The 27,886-nt window shown below is 28.6% G+C and overlaps 8 protein-coding genes across 15 annotated transcripts; 5 read left to right on the plus strand and 3 right to left on the minus strand.

Annotated features, from left to right (window-relative positions):
* The first annotated feature begins 770 nt into the window (after positions 1 to 770).
* On the plus strand, positions 771 to 3,751 carry LOC124500076 (uncharacterized). The gene has a single exon (XM_047064106.2). It carries the CDS (start codon positions 1,923 to 1,925, stop codon positions 3,522 to 3,524), a length of 1,602 nt encoding a protein of 533 aa, XP_046920062.1. The 5' UTR covers positions 771 to 1,922; the 3' UTR covers positions 3,525 to 3,751.
* A 212-nt stretch (positions 3,752 to 3,963) lies between these two features.
* On the minus strand, positions 3,964 to 5,459 carry Gip (hydroxypyruvate isomerase-like protein Gip). Its single transcript, XM_047064113.2, has 3 exons — positions 5,330 to 5,459; positions 4,639 to 5,273; positions 3,964 to 4,561 (listed from the first exon to the last, which is right to left on the minus strand). Exons 1-3 carry the CDS (start codon positions 5,416 to 5,418, stop codon positions 4,515 to 4,517), a joined length of 771 nt encoding a protein of 256 aa, XP_046920069.1. The 5' UTR covers positions 5,419 to 5,459; the 3' UTR covers positions 3,964 to 4,514.
* Positions 5,460 to 6,094: 635 nt separating this feature from the next.
* Positions 6,095 to 8,177, plus strand: LOC124500083 (uncharacterized). Of its 2 annotated transcripts, XM_075735534.1 has the most exons (5): positions 6,095 to 6,231; positions 6,367 to 7,017; positions 7,076 to 7,284; positions 7,354 to 7,603; positions 7,691 to 8,177. In XM_075735534.1, the coding sequence occupies exons 3-5, from the start codon at positions 7,267 to 7,269 to the stop codon at positions 7,960 to 7,962; spliced, it is 540 nt and encodes a 179-aa protein (XP_075591649.1). In that variant the 5' UTR covers positions 6,095 to 6,231; positions 6,367 to 7,017; positions 7,076 to 7,266; the 3' UTR covers positions 7,963 to 8,177. The 2 variants fall into 2 exon arrangements, with proteins under 2 accessions (XP_075591649.1, XP_075591648.1); XM_075735533.1 differs by having other exon boundaries at positions 7,354 to 8,177.
* On the minus strand, positions 8,019 to 8,669 carry LOC124500081 (uncharacterized). Of its 2 annotated transcripts, none has more exons than XM_047064115.2 (3): positions 8,517 to 8,669; positions 8,293 to 8,453; positions 8,019 to 8,239 (listed from the first exon to the last, which is right to left on the minus strand). In XM_047064115.2, the coding sequence occupies exons 1-3, from the start codon at positions 8,563 to 8,565 to the stop codon at positions 8,108 to 8,110; spliced, it is 342 nt and encodes a 113-aa protein (XP_046920071.1). In that variant the 5' UTR covers positions 8,566 to 8,669; the 3' UTR covers positions 8,019 to 8,107. The 2 variants fall into 2 exon arrangements, with proteins under 2 accessions (XP_046920071.1, XP_075591651.1); XM_075735536.1 differs by having other exon boundaries at positions 8,293 to 8,456; positions 8,517 to 8,667.
* An 847-nt stretch (positions 8,670 to 9,516) lies between these two features.
* Positions 9,517 to 10,979, plus strand: LOC124500080 (uncharacterized). Of its 2 annotated transcripts, none has more exons than XM_047064114.2 (3): positions 9,517 to 10,057; positions 10,399 to 10,672; positions 10,742 to 10,913. In XM_047064114.2, the coding sequence occupies exons 2-3, from the start codon at positions 10,448 to 10,450 to the stop codon at positions 10,892 to 10,894; spliced, it is 378 nt and encodes a 125-aa protein (XP_046920070.2). In that variant the 5' UTR covers positions 9,517 to 10,057; positions 10,399 to 10,447; the 3' UTR covers positions 10,895 to 10,913. The 2 variants fall into 2 exon arrangements, with proteins under 2 accessions (XP_046920070.2, XP_075591650.1); XM_075735535.1 differs by lacking the exon at positions 9,517 to 10,057 and adding an exon at positions 10,082 to 10,183 and having other exon boundaries at positions 10,742 to 10,979.
* Positions 10,980 to 11,024: 45 nt separating this feature from the next.
* On the plus strand, positions 11,025 to 12,072 carry LOC124500078 (testis-specific serine/threonine-protein kinase 3). The gene has a single exon (XM_047064112.2). The coding sequence runs from the start codon at positions 11,086 to 11,088 to the stop codon at positions 12,070 to 12,072; it is 987 nt and encodes a 328-aa protein (XP_046920068.1). The 5' UTR covers positions 11,025 to 11,085.
* A 42-nt stretch (positions 12,073 to 12,114) lies between these two features.
* Positions 12,115 to 16,292, minus strand: LOC124500077 (uncharacterized). Of its 5 annotated transcripts, none has more exons than XM_047064108.2 (3): positions 15,828 to 16,292; positions 12,884 to 13,421; positions 12,115 to 12,817 (listed from the first exon to the last, which is right to left on the minus strand). In XM_047064108.2, exons 2-3 carry the CDS (start codon positions 13,359 to 13,361, stop codon positions 12,291 to 12,293), a joined length of 1,005 nt encoding a protein of 334 aa, XP_046920064.2. In that variant the 5' UTR covers positions 13,362 to 13,421; positions 15,828 to 16,292; the 3' UTR covers positions 12,115 to 12,290. The 5 variants fall into 5 exon arrangements, with proteins under 5 accessions (XP_046920064.2, XP_046920065.2, XP_046920066.2 ...); XM_047064109.2 differs by lacking the exon at positions 15,828 to 16,292 and adding an exon at positions 15,129 to 15,580; XM_047064110.2 differs by lacking the exon at positions 15,828 to 16,292 and adding an exon at positions 15,492 to 15,510.
* Positions 16,293 to 22,803: 6,511 nt separating this feature from the next.
* On the plus strand, positions 22,804 to 26,867 carry LOC124498689 (tubulin alpha chain). Its single transcript, XM_047062478.2, has 3 exons — positions 22,804 to 23,633; positions 25,260 to 25,784; positions 25,852 to 26,867. Exons 1-3 carry the CDS (start codon positions 23,631 to 23,633, stop codon positions 26,674 to 26,676), a joined length of 1,353 nt encoding a protein of 450 aa, XP_046918434.1. The 5' UTR covers positions 22,804 to 23,630; the 3' UTR covers positions 26,677 to 26,867.
* Positions 26,868 to 27,886: the final 1,019 nt, after the last annotated feature.

Below are 27,886 nucleotides of genomic sequence, written 5' to 3' on the forward strand. Positions count from 1 at the left end.
ATTTATTATTGTTTTTTTTTCTCTCTCTCTCTCGAATATTATCATGTGCTCTATGTTTGAAATGTTTAAAATCCTTGAAATTCGTTAAAGTTTATTTCTGTTTTTGTTTCCAGATAAATGTATTGCCAGTGTTTTTTTTCTCCCATGTTTACATTGGTTATCTGACGTAGCCGGAACCATAGTTTGTTTGTTTCAATTTCTCAAAATAGATCGAGAATATTCTTGTTTTTTTTTCATTAATTGTCACTTATGATGATGACGTTATCATCAATGTCATATGTGACACAATTTTTCCGTTCATAAAAAACAAAAATATCCGATTTTTTTTCTTTCCAATTTGCCAACTAAAGTTTTAACTGAATTTTTTTTTGCCTGAGAATTTCTTAAAGCGTATAATCACATCCGCCGCAATTTAATGTTCTAATTTTCACACTTGATTAATATGCATGCTTATTTTTTTTCAATCTGTCAATTCTATATCATATGTTTTGTTGTTTTTCTCATCTATGCGCAAAACAAAATCAGGTCACTGGATTTAAACACTATTTTTTGAATGTCAAGGTAAAAAAAACAATTTATTCATTTATATTCATCAAATCGATTTTAATGTTCTAAATATATTAGAATCGTGATAGAATTTAAAAAATTTTCACCAAAAAAAAAAAAAAAAATAGTTTAATGATCATAGCTATAGCAAAAAAAAAAACAAAACCATTAAAATAGTGAAATGAATTTTTTTTCAAAGAATTTATTGCACATTATCTCGTTGATTGATTTATCATTATTAAGTAGTAAAAAAAAAGAAATATTGCAATGTCGTATCAAAGTTTTGAAATTATAAATTGATTAATTGATTCTTAAAAATGGGGACAAACAAACAAATAATAAACAACGGGAAATAATGACGATTTGATTTGATTCTGTAAAAACAGCTACATTGTTGCCACAAAAATAAACAATATAACGGATTCAATAGGGTTATAATGTATGAAAAATTTACAGAATGAAAAAATGGGCATGAATATGGATATACCGTCGCATATTGAGATTATTCATGTGCGTGTCAAACATGTGAACACAGCCGGTTTTTTTTAGTGTGTAGGCGTAACATGACGCCTCAATCATTATTGAATAGAATGATGAAAATTGAATTGACGTAATCAAGATCATTTGTTTTTCTCACATACATTAGAGGGCATGTTCTTAGGTTATTGTTTCTTTTTACTTTTTTTTTGTTTATAATCTATTGGTACGATGTTCAAGGAAAGGATTCCTCGCATCATTTTTTCATCATCATCATCATGTGAAAATTATTATGACGTCGATGATTCTGTTTGATGATGAAGAGAAGTGGCATTTCGAAAAACAAATTATGAACACCAAACATGTCTTGTGTATATACGAAATGGTGTTATTGACATAATTGCCATATATACAGAATGTTTAAGAATCAGAATTCATATGTATAATTCTAGCTGTTTTTTGTTTGTTTGTTCGTTGGCATCGAAAAAATATTATTCATTCGAATCTTATAACTATTTGTAAATGAAAGAAAAAAAAGTTATTGCGAACGTATGTAGCTGCTGAATTGAAACGTATTTTTTTTTCTAAAATAAAATGTTTGATGCTGATGATTCTGTGAAAATCAAGCCATCACTGTTTCGTTTATATAATAGGCAATTTAGCGATAGTAATCATTCTGAAGATTCTGAAGTTCATATATTAGTCAGTCAGACAAACGTCAACCATACAACACATAGACAATCAGATCGGAAAATTTTGATGACAATCATTCGTTTATTCTTACATACATTCAAACATAGAATCGCGTGTCTTTTATTTCTGTTTCTTTGTCGTTTTCCATTCTTTTTTTTTGTCATTCAACACTAACTCGTTCATATGTGAATGTGTAATCATCAAAAATGTTTGACAATCGGTCATCATCATCAACAACAATAATGGCTCGAAATTCGTTTAGTAGAATCAGTGATTATCTTTGTGAAGAGATTCTTATGTACCTTCCACCCGAAGATAAAATTCGTTTAGAATTTGTGTCACAACAATTTAAAAGAACCATTTTTCGACGTCAATATCGATTCGTCATAGCACCAAGCTGTAATGAATGGTCAAAAGTGAAGAATGTTCTTCTTAAACGTTTTGTTGGTGATTTCAATGTTATACACAAGATTGATATTCAACTATTTGACAAGATTCTTTCGAAATTTCGTTACATCGATGATTTTGCAATTCATTACAATCTTGACACATCAAACATGGATGAAATATTCGAATGTCTAATGCGTCATTGTATTCGAATACGAAGAATGGATGCTAATTTTTTCAATGTAAGCGAAAAAACATTGGATGCATTTGGCAAACGATTTGGTCATAGTCTTCGTGTGGTTAAATCGAGCATTGTGAGTAATACAAAAATTCCAAACAGTTTTGCTCTGTTGAGACATTGTTCAAATCTAGTATCATTGAATGGTTCGGAGTTTTTGAATGAAAAATTATGGAATAATGTCTTCAATACAATGCTTGAGAATGACTATACAAATGAAGAGGATATTGGCGAAGATGATGAAGCAGAAGCCGTAATGCAGGATTGTAATGAATTTTGCCTGGAAAAAGAGAATTTTAATGAAGTTGTATTACCAAATTTAAAATCATGTTATCTGAAAGTAACCAATGAAGAAGGTGTTAATCATTTGGAAAAATTTTCCGATGTCTTCATGAATCGTTTGGAAAAGATCAAAGTAGAACTTGTTGATTATATTGCACGTCATCATTATATGGTAAATTTTATATTTCCATTAGGAATTTGTAAATTTCGTAATCTACGTGAATGTATACTTACATTAAAATATAATGGTGGTTATGATGCCGATTTCTTATGGATCAATAATGGTTTGAATGGTATTGCACAGGATTGTACAAAAATTCAACATTTAGGTATCGATTTTATTGGACATCAAGATTTTTTCATCAATCATGTGTTACAGGCATTAACCTGTTTCAAAACATTACCTCATCTTAGTATATCGATATCCATGTATAATAAAGGTCTTAATTTTCCCGTTATGCCATCGTTGAATCAATTAGATCTCGCCTATCCACGTTTATATCAATGTACACATCTTAAACAACTTGTCTATAGCTTTCCAAACATAATTGTTCTTCGTTTACATCGAATGTATTTTTTCAATGATGTTCTACTTAATTCATTGATTGGCTTGAAAAAATTACAAACATTAAGGGTAGGTGGCCTATGTCCACCCGATGTATCGACTATTGGTTTGAAAACATTTCTAAATGCTGCACAACAAATACGATCAATAGGTTTTGATACTAGACCAAAAATCGATACAAAAACATTTGAAATGATTATAGATTTTGTACAAAAACATGAAAATATCTATTATGATTTTGATTTCTGTCTAGAAGATTTTGATCCAAATGAAAAGAAAGAATTTGAACAATTTTTCAACAAAGTTCAACTGCCAAAAAATTTATCAATTAAATAGATTCGAATGTAATCATTGGCCCAAGAAATGATAAGAAGAAGAAATCATATGTTGAAAATTTAATTATGTTTTTCTTTTCTTTGTTATTCATGATTTTTTTTGTTTTGATTTGATGCTTTATAATAATTGTACAAACAGCAGCAGCAGCAGCACCCACATCATCATTTGAATTATTTTTCTAATAAAAACTATTCATTAATCTAAAACATTAAAATGAAAAAAGTAAATTGGCTGTTTTTATTCCTCTTTTTCTGGTCTAATGATTCGAAACAAGATAATAAAGTATGCTGACTAAGTTTCGGATTGAATTACAAAAAAAAACTATTTTAAAAAGACAAAAGGAATGCTCATGAATGATTGTGAGATCACAAAAATAATTTAGTGTCAAATAGTGAATGTGAAAAAAAAAAGAAATTTCTTGAATGTTATCCAATTCTTCATTCTTTTTTGTGTTGCTATGAATATTGAAAATACGGTCACAAGAACAACAATATGAATACAGAGGATTCAAAATTCATCAACCAGTTGATTCTAGTCAAATGTTCATGGCTACAAAGTCAAATGGGAAATCTCTCATACATATTTTTTTTTGTTGTTTTTGTTTTGCTTTCAATGTAATGTATGTGACAATTATGAGAATCAAAATGAAATTTTTTTTTAGGTATCAGAATTAAATTTTTTATATTTCTTCAATCAAGTGAATTGGATTGATAGCTTGTAAAAAAAAGATGTGAAGAATGTGTCAAGTCATTAATTTCTACTAGTAACAATAAATTAATCACTCAATTCATTCATTTGGTTGACAATGAATTTACCAGTTAAATACTTCAATATCAAATAAAATAGAGCACTAAAAGAAAAATAGTGACGGAATACATATGAAAGGATGTAAATAAGGAAATTGAAGTTTTTGATTTGTTATTCGTTGTGTACTAAAATTATATGACTTTTAAGCAGCAGCAATAACAATTTTGTCATAACCGGATTATTCTATTCGGCGTATTTTTTTACCCAATCAAAAGTGTCAGTCGTATGATCTGAATTCCAAAACAAAATATACACATACAATGATGATAATATTTTTATGCGTTTTAATTTCGAACATTCTACATACCGGAATAGTATTCCAATCCGATGTAATCATCGTAAACGGTTGATAGTTTTCTAAGAATAAAGTCATGATTCAATTCACCATCATTAAAAGGATTGTCACGAAGTGGTACTTGTGATATCTGTACATGTCCAATATGATCTTTTAATAGATCAATATAATGGCTTATGTTACCATGAAGTCGTTGACAATGATATGTGTCAAACATGATTTTCAGATTTGGTTCATTTAATTCTTTCACTAGATTCAGTGCGTCATCATATGACCGAAGATAATATGGAATACCAGCCAGATATAAAGGTTCAATTAAACACATTACATTCATACGGTTAAGAAAACGTGCTCCTTGAATCAATAATTTTTTTGTTCGTTCTTCGATAGTATTCGATTCAGTTAGTGTTAACATCAAATGAACTTTACGGACATTTAATGTTTTAACGTAATCGCCCAAAAGATTCAATTCGATTTCGAACTGTTTTTCCGTTGGAAATTCTGGATATTTACGCATCACATTTACGCTGTTGATCAAAATGAATTCCGGGTGAGAATCGCCCGCACTTTCAATGACATTTTTCCAATCAGTCAATGAATTTTTATAGGGATCTTGAGCTTCAACCGCTTGAAATCGGTAATCTTTTCTGAATGTAAAAAAAATATTGACAAATTAAAAATTAGAAACTTGGCGTATTATTACCTGTTGAGAATTTCTTTATAACTCTCAATGTGATCCGAAATATCGTTGAATAATGTTGTGATATTGGCAGAAAATCTAAACCGTTTCATTGTTTGAGTTAAAGTTGTTCGATGTGGTAAAATGATAAATTTAGAATATATTTGCAACACTGACAGTCAGATATTTATACACACTCAGATATCAAATTAATTGAGCACACTAGAGTTTCATTGATTTTAGCGCTTACAAACAAATTATTAGATTTGATATGACAAAAAAAAACAAAATCATGAAAATAACATTCACAACATAAAACACATGTCGTCCTATCATTTATGAATAGTAAAAAACAAAAGCAACATTTACAGGAAACATAATCAAAAAAAAATTTGTTTTTCAATAATCAAAATCTTCAAAATCTTCTTCAAAATATGATTCCCATGAATCTTCATCTATCTGATAAAGCATTGAATATTGTCCATTATCATCATCAGAATATTGTGGGCTGTCGTTGCATTTGAATCCTGTATCACCACCTGGCCCAAAATATTTTTGCCATCCCGTTTTTTGATTGAATGTTGGTTCATTTTTAATGCCCATGGCTTCATCTTGTTGCTCAACATCATCAACGATTGCCAAGTTCCCGGTACTAACTTCTTTTCCTTTCATCGATGATTCTTTATTCAAATCGATTCTGGACAAATCCTGACACATTGTCTTTTCGTTTTTTTGATTCCAATATCTCCTTCCTCATCATTATGGATCGATGACATTTTTTACTACAAATTGAGATTTAACAAATCAAATTTTAAACCTTTCCCGGATCGAAAATGAATTTAAAATAAGCAAACAATCTAATTGAATTGAATTCTTAGAATCGAATTATCCAATAATTCGATTTTCCAAACTATTTGTTGGCTAACGTATGTTTACAATCTAAATCACTAATGTCAATGGAGATTATCATATTGATTGTGATTGTTGTCGTTGCCATGCTCGACAATGTTTTTTTTTTACTTCCTTACTTTTTATTCCTTTATTCATTTTTATTACCATAGTATCTAATATTATCTCAAACATCTACAGTAAAACGGAAAAATTGGAAAAAGATCAAATTATAGTTTGTTCGTACTCTTTTATTGCCTAAAATATCTTTCATTCATTCATTCATTCATTTGGATCGTACATAAATACACCCACTTATTGGATGTTGCCTGTTATCATCATTGTGTTGTTTTCATCATTATCATCATCATTTATATTGGATTGATAAATGTGGTTCCAATATGCTCATTCTATAGCGGATGAAAACGTGATTAACGTGATGGAAGCATCTGGATACAAAAAAAAAAAAATTTTTGCCTAAAAGAGTCGTGAAAGAGCATGAGATCTATAGCAATAATGAATTTGACAACAAATAATATTGACTTTGTTATAATTGCTACAACAACCCATAATCATCATCAACGATGGCGACGACACCAATTTTGATTTGATTACAGACGGCTGTTTCATGTTATCACATTAATAGATATTATTATTATTGCATCGTATTGATTATGGTGTTGATGATGCCATGGAAAAAAAATTATTCAATGAATGATTGTCATTGTAATAATTTGACAAATTGGAAAACAAATCGACCGATTTTAATGTTACTATTCAACATATCGATTATTATTGTTCACTGAATTCTGAATTTGATTCAAGTAAATATATAAAATTTCGATAATGAATTCAAATAATTAAAAATTTCTTTTTTTTCAGAGATAATTTCAAATGTTAATGACAATGGACAATTTTCTTCCCATTTCACATGAGAGAACGATTTTATTTAATTAGTGTACTAAAAATTTTTCCATTTCAACTAAACTTGTCATCATCTTCATAATTAATCTGTTCTCGAATTTTTACTCTAGTGAAAACTAAAATTCGTCTACTTATATACATCATTTAAAATGTCAACGGATTTAATGGTAATGACAATAAAATAATTATCTAATGAGATTAATGTATAAAATTTTATTTTATTTTCATGGACAAAGAATTCACCGAGTATACGTCGATCCAATTCTTATCGGATTGCATTGAGAAAATCTGGTGTTCCCAAAGAATTGCTAGAAAATAATGATTATCAATCCAATGCTGATAATAATGATTATCAATCCAATGCTGATAATAATGAATCTCAACAACAGACACAATCGACAACATCAGCGTCAATATCGAAAGAAAGATTATTTAAAAAACGAAAACAACAAGGAATAAACCCAATTTTTTCATCATCAAAAATATCCTCAAGAGATTCCAATGAAAAAGAAATGATTTTAATGGCCATTAATGGCGATAATGATGGTGGTAATGTATATTATAAACAAAAAAGTCACGATGATGATGAAAATGATGAAGATAGTAATGATGAAACATTGACATTAAAACCTTTATCATTGGATACGGAATTCGAAACACAAATCGATAATGTACAAAGAGAAAGTATCGTCCAAAATGGTCAACATTCGAAAATAAAAAATGACCAAATCATCGAGAAAAATATTAATGATGAACAAAATATTTATTCAAAATGTAAACATTTATTCTGTTTATTTTGTTGTTGTAATTATTGTTGTTGTCTACTTCGAGATTATTTTTCTTGAAAATGAAAAAAATTCCTTATTGTGATTTAATAGACATAATGATCATCTAGAAATAATGATAATTCAAATCGTTTTTTTTATTCATTCATTTATTCAAAATGTCCAAATATAATCATTCATTTGAATATGAATCGATTCGCAACAATCATTGTTTCATTTTATCTTCTAAATCTTTCATGAAAAGTAAAAGTCGTTCACATGAATCGTATGCAAAATTAATTGCCTCTTGTTTTTTAGTACCATCGGTTTCATTTTTAATAGCGTCCTCGGTCTTTTTCTGAAATATTATCACAATATAATTAATGCAAATCAGTTTAATCAATCACTTACATTCAATCGATGTAATCCATCCATAAGGATTTTACCATATGCTTGAACAAATTCTTCATCGACATATTTTTTCAATGCGTTTGAAAGAAAATTTTCTGCCTGTTTACATTCATCTTCATATTCTTTTTTACTGTAGTCACCGGTTATTGGAGACGATAAAACTTTTTTGTTTTTGTTTCAAAAATTTATTTATTAGAATTTGAACAATAAATTTAGGTACTCACCAATAGTCACCAAAATGGCTACAATGGTTAATTGAAAAAAGTGATTCATTTTGAGCAAAAAAAAAAAAAATTAAAGTTTCTTTTCAGATGCTAATACTCAATACCAAACGATAAAATGTATGGCCTGATTTTTATTTCATTCGCAGGGAATTATCAAAAAAAAGGAAATTTCCAATATTTTATCTTAATCCATTGAATTAGATCAAGTGTTTACCGACTAATTTTAGGTTCTTTTTCCAGTGTATCTCTCATTTCTAATCAGTATATTAATTAATTTTGCTTTATAAAAATTAGCTAAAATCAATTATCATACGACAACAACAATTAAAATTGATTGTAATCAAAGTTGGTCCATAATATCTTGATTCAATCTATGATGATTTTTTTTTCATTGTTTTTTTTCTTTTTGCTACAGACCTTCAGTTATTTCTATTGATTTATAAATTTTTTCATAATGGGTAGAATGACAACACGTGATTCATAATTTATAATGATGATGAACCTACGCTTCTAAAACTATATGGTCAATTCAATAATAGTAGCCATATACGAACAAAAATACATGAAAATTATCATTGAAATTTTTGAAAAATTTATTTTCATCTAACATCATCATTACAATCATCATTCTTGCAGGCAAACTGTTGCATGCAAATACAAATAAAAATTCCAATAAATAATGAATGTAGTGGCAAAAAAAATCCTTGAAAATTGACATGAATCCAATGTTTTTTCTTGTCAGGTTTTGCCCAATATTATTGCATGTTATTCATTGCAACACCTTGCACACACGCACATACATTGTTGAAAATAATTGTAGAGAATTGAATAGAATTGCAAAAAAAAAACAAAAACCATACGAATTCTTCGTACTTTTATTATTATAACTATACATCTTTTGGTAATGAACTTGAATCGATCAATCAATTTTTGTTTTCAAGTAAATATTAGTATGAAATATCAGTCAATTCATTTGAATTCAGATAGGAAGGGTGGTCCTATCGAACAAAAAAAAAATAAAAAGAAACCTCTAATGGATATTTTTTTATTAAATTCAACATGAAATGGAAAATCTTCAATCATTTGTGATGTGATGAATTTTTTTTTTTTGAAAACAAACTTTTTTCCTATCAATCTCATCATCATTTGACACGACTGGAAATATTTTTGAAACAAGTTTATGTATCATTTTAAATCTGAAATTCATCATATCATACATTCATATACAAACATACAAAATTTATCATTCAAAGTGGAACAATTTTTTTTTCTTCAACCTTTAAGGTTATACAGACATTTTTTTCTCTCACTTTAAATCATCTTAACATCTTGATTTTTCTCATGCTACTATAATTAAGTGAGAATATGTTAATAAGTGAAAGTGATACAAAAAACAAAAAAATTTCTCGAGTTTGAAAAAAAAGTTTCAACTTTATTGATTAATAAATAGGTGCATAATTTGTTTGTTGTCTACTTGTTAGTGTATGTGTCTCTCTGTGTTCATATAATATATATTGTGAGATGTTCATATTTAATTCGTGGTGAGTTAATTTTTCTTTTGGATTTCGTTCATTTCATCTTAGTTAGGATTGTCTTGTTGTGTATGAAAAACGTTTTATTTGAATCTGGATATTCAAAATAAATTTTCAAATTTGACAATGAATTTGGTCAGTTTTTTTCCACTTGTAGATGGCTAATACTTGAACTATTTTTTTTATCGTGTTTTTTGTTCGTAATGATAATATCATATTGTATTCAATTTATGACCAATGTGACGTGTGTTGTTGTTCCCGTTGTCCTTGTTTTCATTTCCTTTCGTTTTGCATTTGATGATTTTTAATGACAACCATTCGATTTAATTTACTTTATTTTACCTATATAGTTATTGGTACAATTTCAAACATTAAAATTGAAATATTTTCCCATAAAAAATGGCTCAATCATCAAATATTAGTTCACGAATGTTCTGTGTGTTGTTGATAATGTTATCTAGTCATTTTATATGTTCATCATTTGCTGCAGCCACTCGAAAATATTGTCAAACATCCAATGATTGTAATGAAAATCAATGTTGTATCGAAACACCTATTGGATGGAAATTCTGTCTTGATTATGAACAATCTGGTGAAACTTGTTTTTATCGTTACAGAACGCCGGTAAGTCTATTCTTTGATTCCTTTATGATATCTTAATTTATTAATTTTTTCCCAACTCTCTTTTTTTAGACTTGTGGCTGTGCACGAGGATTAAAATGTGTATCAACAAGTCCGATGCAACCAGGAGATTGGAATCATGATTATATTTGTGCACGAGTACGACCATTCCAATATCATAAATTAGTTCCATATTTTAATGATGAAAATCATTTATACAAATGAAAATTTTATTCACGATTGTTTTATGTTCTTTTTAACCTCATTTTTTGTCAAATAATAATAAATAATAAATCGGAAAAAATTTAAATAATTTATTTAGAAATTTAATTTAATTGAATTCTCACAATTTTTTGTTTTTGAATATAAAAATCAAGTCAAAGAAAAAACTCATCGATTGTAGATTTCGATAAAAAATGAGCAATCAAAAGAAAAGCGATGATAAATCTGAAATTTGTCGTAAAACCGTAACACCAATGTTTAGTGAAATACCATCAACAACTGGATTAGAATTGTTGGATTCGAAAATTGAAGATGAAGAGATATCGGTAACAGTGAAAAAATTGTTGAAAAAATCCAACTATACAATTGTAAAATTTATCGATAAAGGAAGTACATCAAAAGTCTATAAAATTGTACGTAGTGATCAATATTATGCAGCTAAAATTGTTGATCATCGCCATCTTTCTGAATTGATACGTAAACAATTTTTACCAAATGAATTGAAAATTGTCACGTCAATTAAACATCCGAATATAATAAAAACTGAAGAAGTTCTTACGAATGATGAATGTTCAATCATAATTACTGAATTCGCTCCCGATGGTGATCTGATGACTTATATTGAACGACAATCAACAAGTCCTGACATTGAACGTGCCAAATATTGGGCTATACAGATTACACAAGGGCTTGTTTATCTTCATTCGAAAGGCATAGCTCATCTTGATATTAAAGCAGATAACGTGCTTCTTATTCAAGGTGTTGCTAAAATTAGCGATTTTACATATGCTCAATTTAGTAAAGATCCAATCACCAATAACGTTATTCCATGTACAACATTTTGTGGTACACTTGAATATAAAGCACCGGAAACATTACATCGTGCTATACCATTCAATCCATTCATAGCAGATTGTTTTAGTTTAGGTGTATTGATCTATACATTAGTTACGATGGAATTCCCATTCGGGAGTGGATCCGAATTACGAACTACAGCCGGTTTACGTCATCTTTATGATAATATACAAAAGAAACAATGGCAACCGAATCATTTGATAAAAGCTAATCGTAAATTGTATTCATTTCTTAAACAGTTATTGAATCCAGATATTGATGAAAGAATAACAGCTGAACAGGCATTGATACATCCATGGTTCGATGGCATGATAGCCAAAAAATAGCAAAGATATAGATAATAGTAAAGTACACCAAGTATATGGATTAAATTTTCATTATTATCAAAACACGAATTTTTTAATTCTGATTATAAATTGAAGTGTTAAAACATTTTCCAACATTAAAAATATTTACAACAGCAACAAAAAGATATATTGAATGATTAGAATGGAACAATTATTTATGGATATATATGCAACGAAAATTCGAAAGTTTTTTTTTGTTATTGAACTGGAGCTAGTGAATTTATCATATGATGATGATGGTGGTGATGATGTGGTTCACGTGATTCATAAAAATGTGATTGACGTTTTTTAAGTTCATCAATAAGCAATGCATTACCATGGGCAGCAATCATTGTTTTTTTTGGTCGACGTATAATATCTTCTTGAGATTCTTCATTTGTTTGTGATGATGTTTCATCTTGTTCGATTTCATTTTTTTCTGGTAAATCTGATTGCATATTGTTGTTTGATGATGATTTATAATAATCGAGACTAGGTTCAAAGACACTTTTATATTTTCTTTGATTATTTACTGGTAATAATGATGGTTGTTGTTGCTGCTGCTGTTGTTGTCGGCGAAGAAGTTCAGATATCTTTGTACGAGCTACTTTTGTTCGTTCACTTGGATCCAAATCATCCAATTTACTTATATCTTCTTCGTCTTCAATTTGTTCATTATTTTGATTATTAGCAGATAATTCTTGTTCATAATCTGGTTCCGATGGATTTACAATTTTTTCTTCATCTAAATAGAATAAATAAATATAATGGATGGATTAATTGCAATTGAAAATCGAAAACAGATATTTACCATAAGTAATTGATGCAATATCATCAACATGGAATTCACTAACGAAATTGGTTTTGTTTGGATGTAATCGTGCCGAACGTCGTATATTTGAACGACGTGGACGATACTTTTCCAATGGTACTAATATTTCATGTGGTTGTGGATAGAAATCACGTTGAAATGGTGATTTATCTTTACAATAATTATCACCTTTACTTTCATCATTTTTTGACTCCAAGATCATATTATTCTGATTCTGTTCAACGGTAGCATCATTTTGTTGATCATCATGATTATTATTTGATGAAACTTTGCATGGATCAATGCATTCTTTTTTCGATTTTTTACTTGAGGAACGGAATAATTTTACAAAATTTTCATTTCTTTGGCTATAATGATGATTGTGATTATTGTTTTCATTATTAATAACAGAACTGTTGGATTTTTTTGATTTTATCGAATGTTTTCGAGGATAAATACTTTGTAAAACGTTACCCATGATGATTTGTTAATGAATGATGAATCATGTATCGAAAATCACAATATAAAGATGAATAATCTAGATCAATGAGGAAAAAACAAAAATAAATTTAGATCAATTTTTTGATGATATATAGTTTTATTATTATTGGAAATGACACTCAGGAAACTGTTGAATAGATATACAATTTTTTTTTAAAATAGCGATTGATATATAATTGACATTTGATTTTTACAAACAAAATATCAATGATGATTCAAATACGTAGTTGTTGTTTAATTGATCAAAACAAACAAATTGTGACAAAAAAAAACCAATCCAATCAAGTAATTCACGACAACCCATATAAAATTTTTAATAACAACTACGGTGACAATGATTATGACGATAATTTGATGACATCAACATCAATGAAATGACAACAACAACAACAACAAGTGCTGATTAGTTAGCGGACATTTTCAACAAACAATTATCAATTCGTTTCTATTCATTGCCAAAATGAATGTTGAAAAAATAAAAAAAAAAATTCATAGTCACTAGCTCAATAAATCATTCATCACATAAAGCTATTGAGCTATTTTAGTTTCATTGACTCATGCAATTTAACAGTTTGGCAGATTCACAAGACGTTATGTCGCTGAACGACGACAATAAAGAAAAAAAGAAATGAAAAAATCCTGAATGATGATGATGAAAATGTTTAATGTCATGTTATCATATATAAATATACAAGATATAAAAAAAAACCAATGTCTCTATGTGTTGATGATCAACAAACAAATGAATTTGCAAACATTGCCATCTCTTATGGAACGTTCCATAAACGTTTTTAGAATCATCATACAGATTGTGATATTGCAATTGTATTGCATAAATAAATCATTTCAATTTCCTAATCATTGCTTATTTAACTCTACAATTATAAATACAACATCAATTAAATCTCAATTTGTTTTGCCATTTAAACATTCAGATGTAACTCTTTTTTTTGCCAGCCAGCTTTACACAATTTCATTGTAACTAACCAAAAACTACTGCGTATCATGTGTAAAATACGGAAACATACATATAGAATTCATATATTACACTTATTTACCGTTGTTTTTCAGTTGGCGATTAATGATGTCCAAGGATTATCGGATTTAATCTCATAGATAGATTCACTTCATATTGGTTTCATTTTGTAAATAAGATGAATATTAAAAACGAACTCATCAATCTTATATGTGAAGATGATCACTTTTTTTTTCTCTCTCTCTCTCTTTGTTATTCACCAAATGAATCAATGAAGTTTCAACAAAAAAAAATTTCGCCATTCTCATTAAAATTGGAAATTTCTTTTTTTGAATTTCAAAGATTTTAACAACAATGATGATCTATCATATATTATTGATCGTTTTTCATTTTATTTTCATAATTTCCGATGTCATTGTATATTGATAGATGCCATACCACTACTGATGTCATAAGTCACCCAATGAAGGACGACGACGACGACGATGATGATGATGATGATGACTTTTTAATGATTATTCGGAAATGATACTTATACACACATACAGGTCTGAATGATTGCAACAAAGTTCCAACAAATGAAAAAAATGGAAGAGTTTTTTCTCAAACGTCTACTTAATAAACATCAAATGGAATGATGAAAAAAAAAATATCAATATATTAAATGTATGGCTCATATCAAAGTGAAAATCAACTGAGCGATAAAAGACAATCAATTATTTCAATCAAAAATAAAAATTCGAATCATAACAAAATGAAAACACATACCTCTGTTTCTATTTGGGAAATTTTTGTTTTCGAAATTTATCGTCATATATACAACGAAGCAAAACAATGAAAAAAAACACCTTCAAAAACAATTTAACGGATCATTTCAAAATAAGATTAAATTTTTTTTTCTACAAAATGTTAATAGGAAACAAGGTAAATGTTGAAAATAAATCTTGACGATTATTTATCATTTCCTGAATTTGATTCATTTTTTTTTCTTCTTTGTCATCGATCACAAAAAAAATCTTCAACTTAATATTGTTCAACAGGTAGCTGCTACTAACAATTGTTACAAAAAAAAAACAAACTAAAATGGATCATAAAATATCAAGTCAGTAAATTTATGATCATTCACTATACCGTTAGCATTTTTTTTTTGCTGTTGTTGTTGTCAAGAAAACAATTTTAGATCATAATCTCAACACATACAAAGTAGGAATATGATGCTATTATCAAAAAAAAAGAATGTAAATGCACAACATTCATGAAGAATCATATATAGATCGGCATCTGTATGAGTTTTTTTTTTGGTTACCATGAAACCAGCTTATAAATGCATCATTTATAAACGTATCATAGGTAATAATAATCAACCAAAACAAACTTTCATTTGATCATCATGAAAGTTATCATTATTGTTGTTGTTATGAGAAATATGGAAAAAACATATATGCACATTTAATATTATATACTCACTTTTGGAATTTCAAATACCAACGAATGGTGATGGTGATGATTATAACAGTGATAATACAAAAAATAAAACAACAAAAAAAAAGATTGGTCAAATCAATTCGAAAATGTTTGAATCAAGTGAATTTAACCATCTCAAACAGACAATTATGACAAAATGTTAAAAGTGAATCAAAACAAAAAAAAAACCAAAAATTTTTTAAAAAATGACAACAACGTTATCATTACGTCGTGAATGTGTGTATGTATGACGTTCAATTCGATGATGAAATTTTTGGCATTTGTCGTATGTGCATGCATAAATGATGATGAAAAAAAAAGACCGAATGGAACCACATGCATGCACAGATAAACCAAAACGCGCACACACACACAAATACACAAATACAAGCACTTGCTAACAAGAAAATCGAAATTGTAAGCAAGTTTTTTGTTGATTCACCGACAACATCAACAAAAAACAAGTTGTAGATGAAGTGAATTTGTCACACACACACACACACACGCACTATTCACATATGCAGGGTCTTGAAATGAGAGAAAAGAAAAATTAAGCTTTTTTTCGAAAATTTTTCAGATTTTTTTTTCTTTTTTTTTGTGTGTGTACCACTATTTAGACTCTTTTTTTTATTCGTTTGTTCCAAATTTTCAGATTGAACAATCTAATAGCAGTCAATTTGGCTGGGTTTTTTTTTGGAAAAAAAATTGTATAATGTTTATTGTCATGATTATCATTATTTTTATTTTTTTTTTCGAATGGTTTTATATGAAAGGAAGGCACAGAGATATATGATTGTCTTCGTGCGTTGTGTATAATGCTGCATGTATGTATGTTTTTGCATGAACGGAAATTATCAGCAAAAACGAAATTCATATGAATGGATGCAGGCAAATATCATTTCTTGATCATTATTGTTTACAACAACAAAAAAATGAAATGAAATGAAATATATTGAACATATAAAAATATAAAAAAAAATTCCAAGAAAATTTTCGAATGATATATGTGTGGATTTTGTTTACGTGTTTGTGTTTGTGTATGTATGTGTGCGTTTGTGATAATAGTTGGAAAATGTGACAGAATAATGGAGTCAAAAGAAAGAAAAAAAAAATTTAATAGTACAATTGAATGGTGACAATGTTTATAATATAAATAGGAAATTGGACTTGTTTTCCATTTACTTTGAAATCATAGTCACTGGTCATCAACAACAGTCAATAATCATTATCATAATTTTGTTCATTATGGAATTTTTCTTTCATCCGTAACGGTGATTTAAATGGATGGATGAATGGATGGACAGGAAAAAAAAACCCACGAGAAAATTCAAAAACAAAAACAAAAACCAGTCAAGTAATTCATACATGGATTTATTTTGGAGAAAAAACAAAAAATAAATATAACAATTATCTATTTTTCACCTTTTTTTTCTTTAGGGAAAACATGTTTATGTGATCAAATTATCTTGTCGGTTATCACATTATTTGACATATATACCATTTTGTTATTCAAAGTTGTAATCATGATCACATTCAATCACTTGTTTTTTTTACATTAGTATTTTATATCTCGATCAACAGGTGGCAGCAGTGTTTGACGTAAAAAAATGATAAATTTAAATTTTCAATTTTCAGTCTATTTTTTGCCTATTTTTGTGTCAGTATATTTATCCAGTACACATATAAAGAAAAATTGATTAACCAAACAAATAACAAGCGATCAACAAACGAGTTCATGAAAAAAAAGATATTGTGCCGAAAATAATAACCATTTACGTTGAACAAAAATGAATGTTCAACAGCAGCAGCACACAGAAAAAAACTTATTATGCATTGTCTGTATAGTTATTTGTTTTTTTTTCCAATCATAACCAACAGAAATACCAACCAACCAACCAACCAACCACGATAGGCAACAATCAAAAATACCGAAAACATGACATTCGATTGACGGCCATCATCATGATGATGATTGCCGTTTTTATTTTTATTTCCAAACAAAATCAACTGAATAGTACACAGAGTAACACGAGAGATGTGTTCAATTGTTTGAACAAGATTCTTTTTATGTCTGGTCTTTTTCAGGATTTTTCTTTTTGTTAAAAAAATTTTCATCTTTGATTAGCAGCAAACAACTAACCGGCCTATCAAACAAGCAACCAATATAAAATTTTCATCATTTGATCGGATATTACGCATATTATTTTGCTGTCCATGTTCATGATGATCATCTGTATGTGTTTATACAATGGCCAAACAATAATAACAAGGACAAGCTTGTAAACAAAAATAAAAGATGATGCCAGCCGTTGGAAATTGTCTATTAATTTTTTTTCTCTCCATTCTTCAACATCATTGTGAAGATCATCATGATATATCATCATGTTGATCCGATTCGATCTTTTCCATTGATCGTGTTTGCTTTTTTCCACTGCCAAATAAAAAAAAACTGGAAAGCCGTGTCTGTAATTGATTTTTTTTTATTTTTTCCACTGATGGTCAAAAAAAAAATTGAATGAATCCGAAAATAAAATGCTGCTACAGCTTTAAGATGAATCTATATATCCATAACAAATAATAGATGAATGGATGTATGGATATATTGATTACGACAATGCCCAAAACATGCTGAATGATGATTTTTTTTTCTGTTGTTGTTTTTTCATTGATTATCTTAACCATCAAAGTTCAAAGAACTGTCGATCACTTTTTTTCTGTGAATATGATAAACTTTGAATTAGAATTGTTCCAAGTTTGTTTGTTTAACAACGTTTGAACAATTTATTGCTTGATTGAATTCAGCAACTATTGACAATGAAATTGTTTTCAAAGAAAAAAAAAATTCAAATTCTTTTCGTTTTTTTTTGATAAAGTGATTGACCAATGATCAAAAAAAAAAAAAAAAATAAGACAACATAGCAGTTTGTCAAAACTGTGATTTTTTTCACATTCTTGAAATGAACAAAAAAATTTGTTAATTGATTGATTGGATAACAAGTTGTTTTTTTTGTTGTTGTCTTTTATCTATTTTAGTTTGAGAGAGAGAAAAAAACAGAGTAAAAAAATCAATCTGCTAATTGTTCAAAAATGTTATTTTCTGTGAAAATAAAACAATCAAGTAAATTACTCATTTACACCTGAATAATTTTCAAGCGAAAAATTAAAAAAAAAACAATCAACAAGATTCCTTTTTTCAAAATCTTATTTACAATGGCAATGGAATGTTGGTCATTCTAAATTATTATAGGGGAAAAATCGTGAACAACAAACACAAAACAAAATAACTTTTTAAACATTCAAACAAACCAATTTTTTGACAGGTATTTGATCATCATGTTCTCCTATTTGTATGACACTGATGGCCGATTAAGAAAAAGAAAAAACAACCTATTTATTCTTACAAAAACTAAATATAAACCTTTAGAAAAATTCTTTACAACTTGGTTAGAAAATGACTTGATTTTTTAACAACAACAACACCATCACGAATACACGAAGACATCAATTTTGTTGTCGATCAAAGATGACCTGACATTGACATTTTAATGGTTTTTTCTCTTGATACAATTTTATTGATCAATGGATTGATAAATGTATTGTTGTTGATTAGACAAACTACATTATTCATATAGGTTTGTATCATAATCGAGAATCATTTACTGGATGAAAACAAATCTCGACTACATTGGATTCTGATATTTTTTTTTTTGTTTTTTTTTATTCAGAAGTCCTGAAGTATCTACTTCTTTGTAGTAGTAAAGGCCATGATCATTATCCACTTGCAGTTGCCTAAAGCAATTTTATCTGATTATTATTTCAAACCAAAAAATGTGTGTACATACAAATCAAATTGCCAATCAAAAAACAGCAAATAAAGGATTAAAAATTCTACTATCCGATCAATTACAACAACATCAACGTCTTGAAATAACATCATATAATTCAAGTTTACTTCATCCAAATAGCTTATGACCATAATTTCAAAATGCCAATAATAATAATAATGGTAACGATGATGGATACTAAAGCAGACACAGATAATCTACATTTGTTAAAAATCTGGATGGATGAACAAAAAAAATGAATAAGCAATAAATAAAACAGAGAAAGAGAGAAAAAAGAACTGTAATCAAGATTTTTTTTTATTTCTGGTAACTAGTAATCATAATTTTTAATTGGCAATATTTGTTCAGAATTGTGATCATCTTTGTAAGTCATGACTTTTGACAATCCTAAAGGCGTTTGTAATTTTTTTCGATGCTTGAAGCATTTTGGTTGGAATTAGGTGCATTGAACGAGAGAAAAAGAGCTGTAGCATACACCAAAAAAAATGAGCTCAACCATGGCTAATCTAGTTGTTAGAAGAAGAATAGTCTTCTTCGAACAACAAAAAAAAATGTTTATAATTAACCTAACTAAAAAAAAACCTGGAGTGAAATCATTGGCATCAAAATCTAGCTATCTAAGTAGAGAAAAAGACATTAATCAATCGATTCATCAGTAACGATACGAGATGAAAAGAACATGAGTTATTTTCAAATATTCAATAATAATGATTTGATAAGATCAAATTCAATTATACAAAAATAATTTGAAGATCTGATTTTGTAATTTATATTTGTATTTGATATGAAAAAAAAATTTTCCTACCTTTTGACATGATGATCTAATAATGATGAAAACATGAAAACAATTGTGGGTGATTTTTTTTTGTTTCGGTCCACCCTGATCACGAAAACAATATTCACGAACTGAATACTTTAATATCAAAAATAAAATCTCGATAAAACAATGTGGAAGAATGATTTTTTTAAATGAAAAAAATGCAATAAGATACTCGGATCCATTTCCTTTTGATGGGTTGATCGTATCAACAACATCTCAACGATAATAATCATCATGGTATAGCCATTTCAATGATGATGATGATGACATGCATACAAATCTTTTCATTATGTTTGTTGGAAATTTTTTTATGTTTCATCAAAAATTATTGTTGTCATCGTTTTTAGAATGTTAATAAATACATCATCCATTGGTCATTATAAATTTTATTGTTGAAAAGATGCGGCTGCAACAGATCCATCAACATAGATGATTTTGATGATGGCTAGCCTTTACAACAACAACAGTAATCATCGAAATTATCATCATCATCATCATTTCTATAATTATAGCTTTGAAAATTTAGAATATATTTATTTTTTTTTATTTAAATTTGTGGTCTTTCTATATCTTTGTGCGAATTGTTGAATGAAATTATCATTTTTCATTGGTCATTTTGCTTACATGTCGCACACACACAGTAATAATAAATAACACTTGTTACAACCAAATTCAATTCTACGAGGTTACATAATGTAGTATAATAATAATTTTATTTCATTTTTTTCATATTTCATGATGATATATATTGGGAAAAAAATAAAAGTCAAAACCTAATTTGGTTATAGCGAGAGATATAGAGATATAGAGAAAGAGACAGGCAATTAAATTTTACGAATACATATTTCTATTGAAGCTTGTAGACCTGATTGTTGATCTAGTTTTCGGTACTTATTTTTTTCAAATTAGAAATCATCATCGTCAATCAAGCCGGCAGCATATATATTCAAAATAAAAAGAAAAGAAAAGGATTAATTCATGCTGATTTTGAGCTGTAGCCATGAATGATGGTCATGTGTTTTAGATTTAATTTCCATTATAATTTCCTTTTATTTTTTTCGCTTTGTTTTAGAGATTTTTTTTTATTTATTTTTTCATTCATGCTATAATCATCAATCTGATGGATGTGTTTATACCTGTTGATCTGTGTGATTAACATTTGAATGTGTTGTTGAAAATGGGTTTTTAGAAAGAAAATTATTAATAATATATGAAATGATGTCATGTCAAAGCTCAGCTTGGTAAATCAAGATCATCATCATCATCATCATTTCAGGATGTCCAATCTTTATTGTTTTGTTGTTTGTAGCATCTTTTTAAAAAAATAGACAACCATATAGCAACAATAGAATGAAAATTACAGCCATCATTATCACGAATAAAATAAATGCCAAGAATGTATGGATAAGAACGACGAATTTGAATTACAAATTCTAACAAATTGATAGGCATGTGTAAATGATTGTATGTGTTTCTGATGGCCAATCGATTCCTAGTAAAATGCTGGTAACATTAAATTTTGAATTTGGTTTGGGATCATTATCCTCATAAAAAAAAATTTTCATGATAATCAGGATTGCTACCCAAATATTCATGATCATGATCGAACAATTTTCAAAGAATATTTTTCTTTTTAAATTCTTTTTGTTTTTTTTCAGATAAACAACAGACGTTTCCAAGAATCCAATACTTTATCATAGCACGACCACAGCACAATATAAAAAATCAAAAAAAAACAAGAACAAAAGGAAATGAAATTGTATTTTAATCATTAAAATTTCCTTTGATGATTCATTCATTTGAATTTATCAACAAAGTTGAAATTGGAGAGTCTTTCGAAATTATGTGCCTGTGTCGGTTGCTTTTGTTTCGATTGCTCTCTATTTTTTCGCATTATTCATTCAACCATCTTTCTAACATAACGATCATTCGGCCATCAACATCATCATCATCACCATAATCGTGAAGAATTCGAATAACAACAACGAGCAACAAGTTCCAAGTTTTTTCTCGGAATAAACCAATGGTTCAGCCTTTAGCTATAGCTACTATCACACAACCATTAACTATCACAATTCTATTCAATATGATTCCTACCTGAACATACAACAACAAAAAAAAATAACGATAAAACCTTTTCATGATGATGATGATGATGATTTGGCCAATAATTTTCTCTCATTCATTCAACCATTCATCCATTTGTTCAGTTAACCTGAATGTGTGTGTGTAAATTGTAGCTTTTTTCTATACGCTATTACAATCATCAGAATAATGATGGTTGATGATGATGATGATTATTATTATCATCATCAAGGTCTTTGCTTGCTGCAAAAACAGCAAATTGCCTTTATGTTTGTGTGTGTGTTGTAATAATCATCCCAACAAACATAGAGAAGAAAATTTCAAAAAAAAGAGACACAATTGCTGAATTGAATGAATAAATACAAGTCAATCTTGCTTCTGAAATTTTTTTTTTCATTTGTGTTTGTTACAACCCATCTCAGACAGAAAAAACTTATACAAGTAATTTGGGAGTCTTTCTCTCTTCTTTTTTTTTTGAAAATTGTTGCTGCAACATTTATATTGAAATTTGTATTGCCAGTGTTTTATTCTGGTTTATTTTTTGGTATATGCGTGGTTAGTTTCTATACTTTACTGTCGCGGTTATATATATCAAAATATTTCAAATGCGTCCAGTAAAAAAAAAATTTTTTTTCCTCAATATATTGTCCGTTGTCGATGAATGAATGAGTGGAAAAAAACGATCAAGTTGTCGTTGTCGTTGGTTTTTTCGATTCATTCGTCGATTGGTCGTCCATCAGTTCACAGTTCTCCGAATCTTTTTTCTTCAATTTCATTTCTTTGATTATTTTATTGGAAGAATTCAAAAAACTCTAATAAATCTTTACTGTTATTAGAGTTTGATATAAGCTTCCGATTTTTTTTTGTTATCAAAATTTGAAATTTCTTTTATTATTTGATCATCAATTCATATCTTTTTCGTTTGTTTTATTGTGTGTGTGTGTGTGTTTGCTTGCGAGTCTTTCAAATTAGATATATACTACACAGGTATATTCATCAATACTCTATTCTCATTTGATTGAAATTTACGTTTTCGAACAAAAAAATCAAAACAAAATGGTATGTACATTTTTTTATATTAAAAATGTTTTGAATTTGAATATTAATAATGAAAAAAAAGTTTAAATTCACTCACAAAATATATTTAGCCACTAATAAACAATTCAATTCAAGTTTAATTTCAAGTTAAATGATGATGATAATGATTCACATCATTGTCATTAAAATTTTACTCTTCTCACGAAATAATTTTCTCTTATGACTTATGACTTTTGGTTCAATTGTTGCTTCACCCCTCTTTCTGTTCTCTCCCCCCACCACCACCAATAGAAAGAATGACCTCCACATCATCATCATCATCATTATTCACAAATAAATGATGTTGAAGAGAAAAAAAATAACATATCACACCTAAGTTTTAGATCCAAAAAATAATGATAATGGCATTTGGCTACGAAAACATTTACTTTTAGACATTCAATAATCATCATTATTTTTATTATTATTATCATCATCATCATCATTATCATTATATTTCGATCGACAAGGTTATTTTAGTAACGATCATGATGATACTATTTATTTGAATCCTGTTGTTCTATGTTTGTGTGTCTGTCAACATAGAACATAGGATTGGAATTTTATAATGAAAATTTTTTCCATCTCTCATAAAATCGTGTCATAATAATGACTATTCGAAACTGTCAAATCAATCTCAGTCTAATCCGTAAATCAATCATATCATCAATAGAATTAATTCAGAATTCGAAAAAAAGATAAAGATTACTTGAATAAAAGATCATTGATTCTAGTAATTAATTCTAAACACACATTCTCGACATGAATGATGATCTGGATTGATATAGTGGAAACAAAATATATCCAATTTTATTATTGTAAAACAATAGAATAAGGTGAGATTATGATTAATATCAAAAATCATTATTATTGGTAAACAGCAAAACAGGTGTTCATATTGAAAAAATAAAATTGAATATAAAACGTGATGGAACGCTATGTTAGAACGAAACAAAACAAAAAAATCCGTAGGCGTTGGCATAGCTTTGCCATTTTTTTTCTATTCAATGTTCATCGATCATTTTTTAAAATTGTCCAGACAGATTCATTGAATTACATTATAATCATAAATAAGCAATTGTATTTGAAAAATACGAGTAATGTAATGTGTTGACTCTTTTTTTTCATGAATTCTTGAATTCTTGTATTCATGAAATATTGACCCGTTTCTCTTATTATTATTCTATGGGTATAGATCAAATTATTTTGATTGGTCATGGTTACCAAGGTATCAAAAATTTTTAGGGTAAACAATTCACCTGTACTATTAATTATTCAGGTGAATCGAATAATCACATTACTTTAGTTGACATATGCAATAATGCCATTCAACACACAACAAATATAAATGACTGATCGATATCTCTATAGTTTCCGAAAGTTTGTTTTTTTTGCTGTCTTTATTTGTTTGGATGATTCCATTACTTTTATGGAACAATTAGCTTGTAAATTGTACCTATACTTCTTGTATTTAATATTTTCATCATAATGCCCAATTTAGTAATAATAGCAATCATACGATTAATAATTAATAATTGTTAATTGTAATAAATTAAATCGATATTAATTGGATTTTTGTTTATCTTTTTATTATTTTTATTATTATAGCGTGAATGTTTGTCAATTCATCTTGGCCAAGCTGGCGTCCAAATGGGCAATGCTTGTTGGGAATTGTATTGTCTTGAACATGGTATCCAGCCTGATGGTCAAATGCCATCCGATAAGACAGTTGGCTGTGGTGATGATTCATTTAATACGTTCTTCAGTGAAACTGGTTCTGGCAAACATGTACCACGTGCCGTTTATGTAGATCTAGAACCTACTGTTGTTGATGAAGTTCGAACTGGTACCTATCGACAATTGTTCCATCCAGAACAATTGATCACCGGCAAAGAGGATGCAGCTAATAATTATGCCCGTGGTCATTACACTATTGGCAAAGAGATTGTCGATCTTGTCATGGACCGTATCCGAAAATTGGCAGATAAATGTTCTGGTTTGCAAGGTTTTTTGATTTTCCATAGTTTTGGTGGTGGTACCGGTTCAGGTTTCACTTCATTGCTTATGGAACGTTTATCAGTTGATTATGGTAAAAAGTCAAAACTTGAATTTAGCATTTATCCGGCTCCACAGGTAATATTAAAATTATTCGTTATAAAAATAGAAATGTTTCACCAAAAATTTATTCATAAATTTAAAGGTTTCGACTGCTGTCGTTGAACCATACAATTCTGTATTGACAACGCATACAACTTTGGAACATTCGGATTGTGCTTTTATGGTCGACAATGAAGCCATTTACGATATTTGTCGACGAAATCTGGACATTGAACGACCAACATATACCAATTTGAATCGACTTATTGGCCAGATTGTCTCATCGATCACTGCTTCGCTTCGTTTTGATGGTGCTTTGAATGTGGATTTGACCGAATTTCAAACTAATTTGGTGCCGTATCCAAGAATTCATTTCCCATTGGCTACTTATGCTCCAGTTATCTCCACCGAAAAGGCATATCATGAACAATTGACCGTTGGTGAGATTACCAATGCTTGTTTCGAACCACAAAACCAGATGGTAAAATGCGATCCACGACATGGCAAATACATGGCTGTTTGTTTGTTGTATCGTGGTGATGTTGTACCGAAAGATGTTAACGCAGCCATTGCATCCATCAAAACCAAAAGATCAATTCAATTCGTGGACTGGTGTCCAACGGGTTTTAAAGTCGGTATCAACTATCAACCACCCACTGTAGTTCCAGGTGGTGATTTGGCTAAAGTACAACGCGCCGTTTGCATGTTGTCCAACACAACAGCCATTGCTGAAGCATGGGCTCGTTTGGATCATAAATTTGATTTGATGTATGCTAAACGTGCTTTTGTTCATTGGTATGTCGGTGAAGGTATGGAAGAAGGTGAATTCTCTGAAGCTCGTGAAGATTTAGCTGCATTGGAAAAAGATTATGAAGAAGTGGCATTAGAATCCACCGAAGCTGATGATACTGCTGGTGAAGAATATTAAACACATACATTTCTGATTATTTGAAATGATGATTAAAATTTATATATCTTACCCCCGTCCAACCAGTATCACAATTTAATCAAAATTAAATCTAAAAAGCAATGATAAATTGATTTCAAGTGCAAATCTCAAAATTCAAAAAAAAAACAAAATCCAAATTGAAATAAATAACCGAGATTTTACAGAACACAGATGATTTTTTTTCTTTGTTATTAATTAATTCAAAATAATAATTGGGTATAATAGAGAATTCAGAGAAAAAAAAATCAATGAATTTATCTGGATTGAATTTAAAATTCAACACCTAATGTGTGCTGCCATCCACCGATAAGAATATCAGAAGACGAAATATAGACGTTTTATTTTCAATCCATAGATGTCGACTGAATCGTTAGATTTTAAATATTTTCGCTCCAAATTTTGTCTCTCACCATTATTTTTTTTAAGGATCATTAAGAATATATTTTGTTAAACAATTAAGGAGAATGAAGAGAAAAAAAAACGGACGAAAAGATCATATGATCATCAAGGTCGAATGAATCGATCTATAGACGAATTGAAATGAATGTCATCAACATTTAACAAACTAATAATTACGAGATTCGGATTCTCATTTGTGATGGAGTTTTTTGGGTTGAATTATTATTATTGTTTTTTGTTTACAATCGACTCACAACTCTTTTTTTTTTTTTTTGCTTATTATTTTACTATATATTGTGCATCATTCGAGATGAGATAGAGTAGGATAATTGTGCATCCACATCGTGTAATGAAAATGTTGTTGTTGTTTATAGTATTTTAAAATGATTTATTGAATGACTATTTGAAGGGAAGATGAAGAAAAAAAACTCGAATTTACACCGGTATGTATGTGGACCACACTGATAATACATCCTCCCTTTTTTTTATCTTTCTTGTTCCTCACATTTTTTTTTATTTTTGATAAATAAAAAAAAATCAACCAAAAAGAAAAAAACTCAAATTATGAAGAAATGTCCTGTCCACATCACATCATTGAATAGTTTTATATTTAACCACATTTACCACTCATATACACATTTATTACACACACACACAATACAATAACAATACAATTCTATTATCATTTCGTAAATAAAAGATTTCTCTCTCATCATTTTTTTTTCGTTGTTCTTCTCGATTCATATCGACTCTTTTTTTTTGTTATTTCAGAAATTATCCATTTTATTGT

Source organism: Dermatophagoides farinae, chromosome 2 (genome assembly GCF_024713945.1).
Source record: "Dermatophagoides farinae isolate YC_2012a chromosome 2, ASM2471394v1, whole genome shotgun sequence".
NCBI classification, from domain to species: Eukaryota; Metazoa; Arthropoda; class Arachnida; order Sarcoptiformes; family Pyroglyphidae; genus Dermatophagoides; species Dermatophagoides farinae.

Excerpts from the sequence above, each read along its gene's own strand:
- LOC124500081 (XM_075735536.1), bottom strand. The coding sequence starts at position 8,565 with ATGAATCACTTTTTTCAATTAACCATTGTAGCCATTTTGGTGACTATT. Across the intron at positions 8,457-8,516 it reads AGCCATTTTGGTGACTATTG|AAGTTTTATCGTCTCCAATA; the intron begins GTGAGTACCTAA and ends ACAAAAACAAAA. Across the intron at positions 8,240-8,292 it reads ATGGATTACATCGATTGAAT|AAAAAGACCGAGGACGCTAT; the intron begins GTAAGTGATTGA and ends ATAATATTTCAG.
- Gip (XM_047064113.2), bottom strand. The coding sequence starts at position 5,418 with ATGAAACGGTTTAGATTTTCTGCCAATATCACAACATTATTCAACGAT. Across the intron at positions 5,274-5,329 it reads TATAAAGAAATTCTCAACAG|AAAAGATTACCGATTTCAAG; the intron begins GTAATAATACGC and ends TTTTACATTCAG. Across the intron at positions 4,562-4,638 it reads CGGATTGGAATACTATTCCG|ATCATACGACTGACACTTTT; the intron begins GTATGTAGAATG and ends TTTGGAATTCAG.
- LOC124500076 (XM_047064106.2), top strand. The coding sequence starts at position 1,923 with ATGTTTGACAATCGGTCATCATCATCAACAACAATAATGGCTCGAAAT.
- LOC124500078 (XM_047064112.2), top strand. The coding sequence starts at position 11,086 with ATGAGCAATCAAAAGAAAAGCGATGATAAATCTGAAATTTGTCGTAAA.
- LOC124500077 (XM_047064108.2), bottom strand. The coding sequence starts at position 13,361 with ATGGGTAACGTTTTACAAAGTATTTATCCTCGAAAACATTCGATAAAA. Across the intron at positions 12,818-12,883 it reads TATTGCATCAATTACTTATG|ATGAAGAAAAAATTGTAAAT; the intron begins GTAAATATCTGT and ends TATTCTATTTAG.
- LOC124498689 (XM_047062478.2), top strand. Across the intron at positions 25,785-25,851 it reads GCATTTATCCGGCTCCACAG|GTTTCGACTGCTGTCGTTGA; the intron begins GTAATATTAAAA and ends ATAAATTTAAAG.
- LOC124500080 (XM_047064114.2), top strand. The coding sequence starts at position 10,448 with ATGGCTCAATCATCAAATATTAGTTCACGAATGTTCTGTGTGTTGTTG. Across the intron at positions 10,673-10,741 it reads TTTATCGTTACAGAACGCCG|ACTTGTGGCTGTGCACGAGG; the intron begins GTAAGTCTATTC and ends CTCTTTTTTTAG.